This window comes from Muntiacus reevesi, chromosome 1 (assembly GCF_963930625.1).
Source record: "Muntiacus reevesi chromosome 1, mMunRee1.1, whole genome shotgun sequence".
Classification (NCBI taxonomy): domain Eukaryota; kingdom Metazoa; phylum Chordata; class Mammalia; order Artiodactyla; family Cervidae; genus Muntiacus; species Muntiacus reevesi.
The window spans coordinates 227,813,434-227,825,254 of NC_089249.1; the positions used below are offsets into that span (position 1 = coordinate 227,813,434).

The 11,821-nt window shown below is 42.1% G+C and overlaps 1 protein-coding gene and 1 long non-coding RNA gene across 3 annotated transcripts in view; one reads left to right on the forward strand and one right to left on the reverse strand.

Annotated features, from left to right (window-relative positions):
* Positions 1 to 1,250, forward strand: part of LOC136156163 (uncharacterized) — a 27,206-nt gene extending 25,956 nt beyond the window's left edge. The window contains exon 3 of the long non-coding RNA XR_010660909.1: positions 884 to 1,250. This is a non-coding gene — a long non-coding RNA (uncharacterized lncRNA). The remainder of the gene's footprint in view (positions 1 to 883) is intronic.
* The window catches only part of ETF1 (eukaryotic translation termination factor 1), a 24,761-nt gene extending 13,801 nt beyond the window's left edge, over positions 1 to 10,960 (reverse strand). Inside the window, exons 1-2 of one of the 2 annotated variants that reach the window (XM_065918653.1) lie at positions 10,808 to 10,960; positions 10,543 to 10,646 (exon numbers count right to left, since the gene is read on the reverse strand). In XM_065918653.1, coding sequence (XP_065774725.1) covers positions 10,543 to 10,628 — 86 coding nt within the window. In that variant the 5' untranslated portion in view covers positions 10,629 to 10,646; positions 10,808 to 10,960. Of the gene's footprint in view, positions 1 to 10,418; positions 10,438 to 10,542; positions 10,647 to 10,807 lie in introns of those variants that run through there. The other variant, XM_065918654.1, reaches the window with a different exon arrangement.
* Between the last annotated feature and the right edge of the window lie 861 nt (positions 10,961 to 11,821).

Consider the following 11,821-nt stretch of genomic DNA (forward strand, 5'->3'; position numbering starts at 1 on the left):
CCTCTGTTCTCAGACCCCTTCTTGTTCTCATCATTTTAGGAGCATGTTCCCTTTTCAAAGAGTTCAGCAGTGCTTCCACTCAGAGGACTAACTTCTGAGAAATAAAACAGCTGGGAGACAGAAGGAGTAGTTGTAAATAGACTAAATACGGACAGTTAAACAAACTAGACACAACTTAGGAAAAGCAAGAGAATTTAAAGAGACAGCTGACAGCTTTCTCTTCCTGCATTCTCAAAGTGACCGTTGAAAGAAAAGTTTCTCTCCCTAGAATGGGCGGTCAGGGGTAGTACCACCAGTTACTTATCTAATCCAAGGTTTCATGGCCCTTAAACACTACGGACAGGGAAACATTAAGGTTCAGATTACCAGGACTGCAAGGACTCTAAAGAAGAAAACTCAAGGTAATCAGAGCAAAGCCTGGGTTAGGGGGTGTATGTTTATGTAGCTTTACAGTTAGCAGTGTTCCAGCCTTTGGATTCAGGGAGCCTGCTCATGCAGTTAGTCATAACAGTGACAAAATGAAAATTTCAGTAGTCTTTGACTTGTAAAGATCTTGCCATTGCTTATCATTAACAATGCTTAAGAACACTTTAGAAAGAAAATGTGGCACCCACAAACTTATCCACTGGCCAATTTGCATGAGAGCCCCAGAACCCTTGAAGGGCTTTCTGAAAAAGCAAAACAAACAAAAATGCTTAGATACAAAAAGATCTCTTCCTTTATATTCTGATTCAATAGCTCTTGAATAGGAGGAGTGAGGGTGGTAGAGATTATGGTTGAGAGAGTCTCAATTTTCAAATGGATTGATTTAAATAGAATCAGACTTTAATGCATAACTAGGGTTAAGAATCGCTGTGTCTGGCTTCTTTTCTATGCCTTTAAGAAGGACCTCTCAGCCAGCTGAAGTCAAGGAGATTCCATGATCTCACCCCTACTTAAAAGAAACTCAGAGCTCATCTCCTGCAGGTAAGCTGCTGTCCTGTATCCTAGCAATAACATAACTACAATGAATTGTGATAGCTCAGATGTGTCCAACTTTCCCCAGCCAGAACACTCTCCTCAAATCACTGCCATCCATCTTATCACCACTACTTTCAGATTTAGGACGAGGAGCATTTTAGAGACTGCCTACTATCCTTTCTAGTTGGGATTTAAGAATATATGCTCCCCAGGAAGCTATCATCTCAACGTTTGACCAAGATAAGCCTAGGATAGAGATGGTCAAGGTTTCCCCTATCCCCTTTTCAAGCTCACAAAGCTCAACTTAAATTTCAGACACAGCATTTCTGGGATTCACTAGCCTGGCTACATGGTAGGGATCCCAGCTGAAAATCAACTGGTTCCTCTCCAATTTCTGCTACTTCTGTCATTTTATTCACTACAGGTTTTCCATTTTTCTTTTTTAACCAAATGCAAAAAGCTAAGGTTAAACTCTGAAACTAAAGCAATTTTTATGTGGGTTTAATATGGGAACATAATAGGATGGTGGTTATGATTAGGATGGACAGGTTTATGATTGTCCTACTGCCACAATCTGGGCAAATTAAGAGTCTCAGTTTCTCCTTACTTCACAAAGTCATGAGGATTCTATAAAAGAATATATATCAAGTGCCTAGCATGGATAGCAGATAGATCGCTAAATGGTAACTAGATGGAACTTGATAGCTTCTTACGCCCCACCCCCCTGTCCTTAAGAGAAGTCAGAAAGAATTAAGGGCACAGCACAGTTAGGGGGCAGGGGAGAGTAGGAACACTGTTAAGTGATGCTATAGACTTATTTGAATCTGAGTAAGCCTAAAGAGAGAGATATAATAGTTAACTTTGTGGTAGGTGATAATCACCTTTACTGGGTTACAGGACCTGCCAAATCTTCCAACAGAACAAAAGAACCAAGCCAAAACTCAGTTCAAACAATATAGTCAGAATACTATAAGCTGTTTTGGAATTCATCACAAGGGAGAAATACAGAAATTAATTCCCCTTTACTTCTATCTGGTTATCAGTCACTTCAAAGATTTGACCTATTTTTCTCTTTCACCCAAAGAAAGTGTGTTCGTTGCTCAGTTGTATCCGACTCTTTTGCGACCCCATGGACTGCATCCCACCAGGCTCCACTTTCCACGGAATTCTCCAGGCATGAATACCAGAGTGGGGAGCCATTCCCTTCACCAGGGGATCTTCCCCACCCAGGGATTGAACCTGGGTCTCCTGCACTGTGGGCAGATTCTTTACCATCTGAGCCACCAGGAGTTATTTCCACCAAATAACTGTGAAACAACACTTCTTGAAGGTAGAATTCATTTCAGCACTGAATGCATGCTTAAACATTTGAGAATGAATAAATGGTTAATTGCTAACATAAGAAAAAGGGTCTTCTTTATTATAGTCTCTTCTAAGCCGACACCAAGGGTTTTATTCTAAACTGTTAAATACCAATTAAGAGTTTGCCAATCTTTGGAGAAGAACTAACGTGTGTGGAAATGACTAATCATCTCTGCTTTAGCTTCACTAAAATGCTCAAACCATCCCATCAGTCTTTTACCATAACAAAAACGACACTTTCAGTATCCTCTTTTGCCATCTTTAAACTGGTTCAACCCCACCTCAAACCTGCTCCCAAGTATTACCTGTGATGCACGTAGGAGGTGGGTAGGGCTGTTTTCTATAGAGAGCTTACAGAATACCAAGAGAGGATTCTGTTACTGTTCAAAGAGGCTAAACAGAGTTACTGGAAACTGGTTTTGTGCTACTGACCTCAGGGTTAGATGCCATTACCAGATGGGACAAGGATGAAGATATGAACACGCCAAGACATTAAAGCAGCCTCTACCCTAGAAGACACAGTAACTCAAAATGTCCCAATATTTTGCAGAAAGTAAAGTTTACTGTACTCTAAAACAAAACTGTATGTATCTGGTGGGAGTATTTTTTCTACTATTACAGGAATTTACTTTGTCATAAAAGGGAAACTAAAAACAAACAAATCGACACAGTGGAATATTCCACTAGGGAGCAGCAGAAGCTGGAAAATTTCTCTAGCATTCTCACAGTGAGAAGCCAGGAGATAGCAATCACAACCAACATTAGGGACCAACTAACCATCAAGGTTCTACACAGGGCGAGAAAGTCCACTTCTTATCTTTCTTGGCCACTATGCAAGTACTTTCCAAATAAAACAAAAGTCACAACCTTCCTGTTAATCTTCTTTCTAATATACACATGAGCTTCTGGGGAAGGATTTAGAAGTTAGTTATTTCCCTTACCAATGATGCTCATTAAGAACAAACTTGTTCAGTACCCAAGTTCTTCCAAGGTAGACTTGCAAACAGCATGCCTGTTCCCTTTTATCTTTGCTCTCGGGTCTCTGCACATCTGCTCCCTCTAGTAAATTGAAAATCTCCTTGGACAAGAATCCTCCTTTCAGAAGAGAATAGGAGATGTTTTTATTCAGCAAAAGAAAAATGTTTCTATTCAGCAAAATCAAAGAGCAAGGCAGTGTGGCATAATAGTTAGGACCAGAGGCTCTGGAATCAGGAAAGTGGGGACAGAATCTAGCATTGCCCCTTGTTAAGACTGTTGTATTAGTAAAGCTACTTAATCTCTCAGCACTGCAAATTTTTTCATCCATGAAATGGCAGTAATAGCTTTTTTCATAGCGTCATTGTGAGGAGTCAAAATATATGCTCTTCAACCCATCTTCAGGAAACTAATTTCATTGCTTGATTAAAACTCAATCTTTCTTGTCCATGAACTTCTAACCCTGTCCTTCCTGAGGATCCTTCTTGCTTTTAAGTAGAGACATAAAAGTCAGAGGAGGCCAGAGAATGGGATGGCCAGAAAGGAAGAAAACTTTTTTTTTTTCTTCAGTAAAAAGCTAAAAATATCCAGAGGTATTAAGAAATTAATGTTTGGGGATCAGTACATTTTCACTACTTGCAAACTAGTGTTGGGACTGTCAAACTCTGTCAAGCCAACTTTACCAGTGAGGCACATATATGCAAATACTCTGCACTATTTCAATACCCTGACAGCTCACCAACTATCAACCAACACAAAGCTTTTGAATCTAATTTTAGGCTAACTGGCTTTTAATCAAGAATGAATGTCAATGACCATTTCAAAACTGCAGATCAGTTACAGCTCCACTACACCAGTGTATCAAAGATACTGTATCAGTCAAACAATGCCCAAAGTAACATTCTCTGACAACATTCACCTGCCTTGTCTAGGAAATCTGCCCAAGTAGTTAAACAATCTCTCCATTTTTGATCATGTCTAATACCTCATTTAAGACCCAAATAATCTGCCTACACTACACCCCCATCAACATGTACCCTGTTATTCTGAGACCGGAAATGATTCTTATCATCACTCCAAGGTTGTGTGTCAGACCATTTTCTCATGGTGTTGCACAATGCTTCCCTAAATGTATAAATATCCAACCTACAGCAGATGTTTGATGGAGCTTGGAAGCTGACTAGTTAATAGTAAAAATGCATCTGTGGGCTTCATTTTTCATATACTTAGATGTGAAACTGGGGAAAAATCTAAGTTAGAAGGCCACAGACACTGAGAAAAAGACAATCTTCTATTTTGACTAGATCATTCTTTTAAAGGAAACCTTAAAGGATAAAATGAAAAAACAACTTCAAGGGTTAAAATAAGGACAAAGTGACATGTAAATACCTATAGAATGGGTATTACATACAAATTAAGTAGATAAAAGAAACAGCACTGGATTACAGCACAGAAAGCTTGATCAATCTATCAATGTGAAAGTATCATCTGTTTTTATCCTTGTATCCACAAGAAAAACAAATAAATTATGGCTCTTTATCAAATTCAATTATGTTTTGGAAGAAGTGAGAAAAAGAGCAACCACGCTTTATCTTAATTCACTTAGATTCAAAGAAAAAGATACCTGTTCACAAAGGGGCGTAGGGAGGAAACTTTCATTACTACCTAATAGGCAGTATTAAGAGGAAGCTGTTATGAGAGGGAACTTCAATCATCATGCTCTCTGAGGACAGTTGCCCACAGAAAAACCTTGTAATTTCCAACTTGGTGGGAAGAATCTTGAACCCCCCTCTAAATCCTTTCTCTTCCTCACTAAAAGAGCAGGCTGCTGCAGACACTCCTATAGAATGTATCCTAGGAGAAGGTTCTATCCTGAGATCCCTGGAGAACAGGGTGGACTCAAAAAATTTCTGCTGCCCAAGTTCAGAGATGGATGGTTCCAGCAGTAGGCCTAGGGAAAAAAGGCAAATTTCTCCTGACTCTAAATAGGTCCTGAAGTCATTCAGCCCTGCTGCAGAACCCACATTTTAAGTTTTCCCACAACCAAACTCAAAAAAAGGGCCCTCTGCTAAAAGGGTCCAACCAGTGTGTGTGGGGGGCAGGCGGGTAGGGAGGACACTGGAGACCTATATTGCATTCTGCCTTAAACGGTATTCCAATTAGGTACTCTTGCTTACCTAGGAATGTGTCCAGAGCAAATGTTCCTTTCCTGGAAGGATAAGTGTATCTGCTATTACAATAAGAAGTCTGTCAGGAGTTGAAATTCAAAGACAGTAATTGTTCATTAGGTTCACAGTGCATAGAACACCATGCCAGAATACAACGGCTGTTAGGACTAGTTCTGAGTTGAGGCAGGCAGCCTAATACACTTGGAGTAGACTGAGGACCACCACCACACCCGATCAAATACATCTGTCCCTCTTCCCTTTACCACCTCAACAGGCCCAGACATGTTGGTGGCATCTATATTTTGACCGCTTTGTGGGAAGTCACTGTAATTTGTGTTCTACACTCATCTCTTCCCAGGAAATTAAAAATATTCTAATTCTTGACTTTTCTCTAGTGGGTTCTTTTACCTGTATAACTGTCGGAGACAGGACAGGCAGGGAAAGCCAGAAGAGAGGATGAAAAACATCCTCTTTAAGAGCCTGAATATCCTGGTATCAGTATGAAAGACCACAAAGTATCATTCTAGTTATAGCCACCTGTAACTAGGATGTGGAGAACTAAAAAATAAAACCACCTGAAATTCATCGCTTTGAGATCATTCCAAGAATCCGTTAGGTGAATGTTCTACTAATCAACAACTTCCACTTAGGGAAGGAACCCAAACACATTTACACAGTTTAATTTATTCAAATCATATAAGCAACCTGTTTATATTCTATTTAAAAAACCCATTCATCGATCTCATAAAAATACTAACTTTTAATTCAATATAATGTGAGGAATTTTCTGGAGATTTTGGCCTGTCCCTGGCTTTTAGAAAGCTCTTAAAAGCCTTAGAATTTCCTGAGATGGGGAGTGTTTTTGTTATTATTCATAAGGAGTCCCCAAGGAGCATACCTGAGTTTATGCCAATGAAGTGATTAGGGTGGGGCCCCTAGGCAGAATTAGGATGAACCAGTCTGCAGAAAGACCAAGTTTTTTGAGGGCTAAACTTTCAGCTCCATTCCCAGACCTATGGGAAGGGGTAGTTGCAGAGTAATCTATATAAAATTCCTGAACAAGATTTAATGAACTTCTGGGCTGGTGAACTGGGTTGGTAAACTCAGGTGGCATGCTCCAGTTTCACAAGGACAGAAGCTTCTGCACTTAGACCCTTACAGACCTTGCTTCATGTACCACTTCATCTGGCTGTTCATTTATATCCTTCATAACATCCTTTGTAATAAATCAGTTAACATAGTTTCCCTGAGGTTTTTGGACCCTTCTAACATATCATTGAACCCAAGAAGTCATAGGAACCCCCAAGGCCCAGGCTTGCTTTGGCATCATATGTGTGGGCAGTCTTGTGGGACTGAGCTTTGTGGGATCTGATAGTAACTCTAGGTAGTGTCAGAATTGAATCCAACTGTAGGAATACCTTTTTGGTGTCCAGTGAGATTTGAAGAACTGCTTGGTGTGGGGGAAAAAACCCACACAGCTAGTATCAGAACTTCTCAGAGGAGAAAAATTGTCCTGTCCTGCTGTGCATCCTGTGTCTCCACTCCCACCCCCGCCCATATATATCTGGGGGAAAAAAAGACAGTCATGTAAAGTCAGGCAATTTATTTCCTTCAAGGTATCTACAAGTTATTTTTAACAAAAGCTTAAAAAATGTCCCCAAACCACAGAAAACTCAAATGAAGCTTAGAAACTGCCCTAATCCTTAAACATGGGTTATCTGACTGAGCCCTGATTATATATGAAATATATGATTCCCTGCAAAAGATAAGTGAAAAAAAAAAAATATTCTAATACTCACAGACATAATTTAGTCCAGATTTACCTTGTCCATTCCTTAGTTATATTCACCACCATCCTTGCTATAACAGGCTCTGGTTATGATTTTATTACCTGAAAACTACAAAGCTTCCAACACTATTTCTGGGGCTACCTCTCGCAGGCTCAGAAACATTAAACAACCTAAATTTGCTACCTACCTTTCTTCTACATATCTTCACCTGATTCAGTTCCTTTTTGAAAATATCTACAACCATGGTTTCCATCCACATGGCCCTAGGTCGAGTTTTGGCTTTTGTACACATCTGTCCTCATTTAAGCCAACTATGGAGAATACACCAAGAGCAATCATAAACCAGGAAGAACTACAATTAATTTTAAGTGGGACCTATGGATAGGAAAAGACTTAGCTGGTTTTTTTTTTTACTAGCATACACAGAAACCAACATTTCACCAGGCTTATACAAAGCTAAATATGTTCCACCCAACATAAATTCAAATTATATGTATAACACTCCTTTTAATTCAGAAAGTATGACAAAGAGACAATACCTCTTGTGAAGACTAAATGAAATAATGTATTGCTTAATACAGTATCTATAATATGCTAACTGCTTAAAAAACTAATGTGCTTAGAAACTTCACACTGTTCAGATTTACTTAATCAGTGAGTCTATTTTGCAGGTGGTTTTCCTTCAAAGCTACATTACCTTGGGATCATATATCAACATAATCACATATTGGCTATCTCAATTTCAAGATTACTCTTATCCCAGCATACCTTAAGAGCCAAAGTTAAAAACAAACCAATCTCTGATTCTCATGCCCAGAATTGACTGGGGCAGGGGCGGGGGGGGGGGGGGGGGGGCAGGGTGGTGAAGAAATCTTCATTTCCAAAACAATTCTACTAGTCTACCACTGTTTCACTATCTAGTACTAATAAACATGCTTGAACACAACCTGTTTTCTCCTGAAATCCACAACTTGCCCCTGCCCCTTAAACACCACCAGAAATAGATTCATTGTACCATCCAGTTTGTGCTTAAAATTAACAGTCCACCATGTTTCTCAATGACTATTTTAACATTAGGGAAAGAAAGAAAAACAATTCTCACTGCACATTATGATAATCTAATGAGTCTGACTAATATAACTCAGCCATAATACAATCTTGCTATTCTCAAAAAGAAATTGGTATATACACCAAGAAACTTCTGAGTCAAAAAGAATATACTTGTGACTCCCTTACTGATACCTAGCGATGGTCAAGAATTTAAATTTTCATGGGATCAGAATATAACCAAATCCTGAATAAAAGCAAAGTAGGACATGATTATCAACCACATTGTTTATAGGACAGCTTAAACTTGTATAAAATGTTCAAACTTAACTACCACTTGCAAGAAAAGTTGTGCATAAGAACCTCATTTTTAGCATGCTTCAACTTTACCTAAGTTTGTTAATCAAAGGACTACAGCTTTTAAAAGCTTCAAAGAGGAGCTTAAAAGTTTCAAGTGGCTAGGTAACATGGCTAGGAACAAATTTAAGAATGAGCTCCCTCCATTAAACAGTAGAAAGGAATGCTGTTGCTTATTTAGCAGCAACAACAGCAATCTAGAAAAGTCATACTCAAGTGAAGGATTCAAGCAAAACAACAGAAGATGCTAATGAAACAAAAGAATCTGGCTAATTCCTGGTAGTGCATCATAATGGGTCATGATCTATTATATTATCCCTCCTGTACAGTATTCTCACACTTGGGGAATAATTATTCACTCTACCATGTGGCATAGAATCATCTGTGTTCAAGTTCTGGTAAGATTATATTAACTATGTCTGAATAATTCTATAAAATTCAAAGAAAAACAAACCTAAGGAATGAAAAATAAGCTGCTACCTTCAATTCATACCAGAGAAAGTGAGCAAAAACTCCAGTAACTGAAGAGAACCAAACTTTCAGAAGTTTCACCCCAAACAGAACTGTCACTAAACTAATTGTTAAGAACAAAGCACAATGGCAAAGCTGTTAGCCTTGGGCTTCAATGGATCTAAGCATACTTTACTTCATAAAGCAGTAACTACTATGAGTTTGATGAATCCCATCATTGCAAATCTACCAACCAAGGACAAACCTGCATCAGAAACCAGAATGTCCAATTCATGTACTGAAAACAACTTTCAACATGGTCCCAGAAAGTCACTCTGCTATTCTAAGAATGCTCAGACATACAAATATGTAACGTTCCAAAAACTTTTTTTTTCCTTGCCACTTCCTGTAAGTAAAAAGTTTCTATGACTAGGAAAAGAACAAAATAAAGTAATAAAGTGAGAGAAGAGATACACCCCTGACACACTCTCCCCTAAAGAGTAACTTTTTTTTTTTAATTTTATAAGAGAATATAAAGTTAGTTTTAAACTAGTTCACCCTTCCCACAATGGACACACCTAACAGCTGCTTCTCAAAATTTACCAAAGAAAACTCAAAGCCCACCCAATCCAGTTCTGAATTTCAACAATCATTAATACACTAGGCACCTCTACTCCAGGAGTTCCAGAGACAGGCCAAAAGGGAGCCTGTTCGTATCAACAACCCCATAATTCGGATTTCTCTTGTATATACAGATACGCAGCTGTCAGCCAAAACCTCCCCTCCGGCGCACACATTCTCAGTTTATAGGTGGGTCCTGTAACAGCTAAAACCAGGAAGCTAAAGGGTAATTACAGGACTAGGAGGAAGTCATCTTGGGAGAATGGTAAAACTCAGAGAAATCAGAGGAAGTCAGAAAGAGGTTGTCCTTGACTACCTCTCCTTCCCGCCCCATCCAGACTTAATCCCACCCGGGTCTCAAGAAGCCCGGGAGGGAGAGACCATTTTAATGAGGCTTGGCTTAAGAATGTAAAGGAAGGGAAAGAGGAAATCAGGGAAGGGCCTTTGGAAAGAAAGGCCTGGCCCTTTCCCCCAACAGCACCAGAGGTGGGTGGCAGCATCTGAAGCTCAGAAAAGGATGTGCTGGATTCAGCGCCTGAGAGAGACACAGAAGTAGTAGTGGCCTACCACGAGGGGGTCGAGTGGTCCGAGTACCGGGAGCAGGACCCCCTAGCCCCAAGACGGAGAAATGCCCCTTCTGGGGCCAACGGCGTAGACCCTCGCCCCTGGGACTGAAGCTACTACCCACAGGTCCAGAAGGCGGGAGTTGGCTAGTGCCTGGTTCTCCTCATCCGGCCATGCGGCGCGGGGGCGGCCATCCTGAGGGGTCCCGGAACCAAGAGGGCATGGGGGGGCCCTGATGCGGCGCTCACCCGCGGGCCGCCTCCAAGCTCTTAATGAGCTTTTTGATCTTCCAGATCTCCACGTTCCTGTCGGCAGCACTGGGGTCGTCCGCCATCTTCTCGCCTCCTCCTCCCTAGAGCGGCCCGGCGGGGCCCGGAGACACCAAGACCACAGAGTTAGCGCCGCCGCTGGGGCAGAGCGGCCCCCTTCCTTGCCACCCCCGAGAGTCCCTCCTCTTCCCGCCCCGCGCGGCCCGCCGCGGTGGTAGCTGGCCTTTCCCTCTCCCTGGCTTACCTAAGGGCCCAGTCCTGGGCGGCAGCGGCTGCTCCTCCCCGGCGGCGGCTCCGCGGCGGCGGCTCTGACGTAGGACACCGGCTCCCTCTCTCCAGGCAGCTGCATGTGTTGCAATCCGCTCACATGGGGCCTGTGACATCACTTCCTCCGCCAGGGGCTGAGTGGTAATCGGCGGACGGAAGGGAGGGGGCCAGCGAGGAAGAGGGGGAGCTCTGCGCGCGCCGCGACTTTCCATTGGCTGTTTGGGCCGTGGCCTACAATGAACCCGCCGATTGGTCTCATCTGGGGCCGCGCTGCCTTGTGAGGTAGAAGCCGGGGGCGGGGAAATATCTTCTTCCTTCCGGTTCGGAGAGCAAAGAGCAGGAAGCGGGCGGAAGTAGATGAATCTCGCGAGAATTTACTCTAGTTCTGGCTGCCTAAACCGGGGGTGTTTCTTAAAGGGCAAGGCGCAGGGGTCGTTGTCTTTTCTCGCCCACCTTCTTGAGTGGAATGGACTTCTGAGGGTCTGCGACGCATTTTTACTTTCGAGCTGGGACGCGCGGTTTGAATTGCGTCTGAGAAGTCTCAAAGAAGCGCCTCACTGTTTGCTATTTCACAACTGACGTAGCGCTTGGGCCTGCGTGTGTCACGGCTCCGCGGACTAGTGTTTTGACGTTCGGCCAGGGTGTCAGGATTAGGAAATTTCTCCCGGATAGTCCAGCACCCTGACACCCGCACGGGCAACAGAAGCACGTTCCTTCCCGGCCCAGGGCTAAGAGGGGTTCTCTTTGGACCTGGAACTTTATGGGGAAGGGGAGAAAGCAGGGGCTGCCTGAGGTTGAAGACATGAGGTATCTGATACCTTGAATGGTTTGATTTGAGCTGTGGAGAGTGAAGGTGGGGAGAATGTTGAAGGAAAGTGGGCAGCTGTCTTTTTTATTTTGGAGTTGTAGTTGGCAACTTTATGTCTCGACCTCAGCTGGAGTCATTCAGGTATTTGGGCCCAAGCTGCGTGTCAGGCCCGGGTTTCCTGAG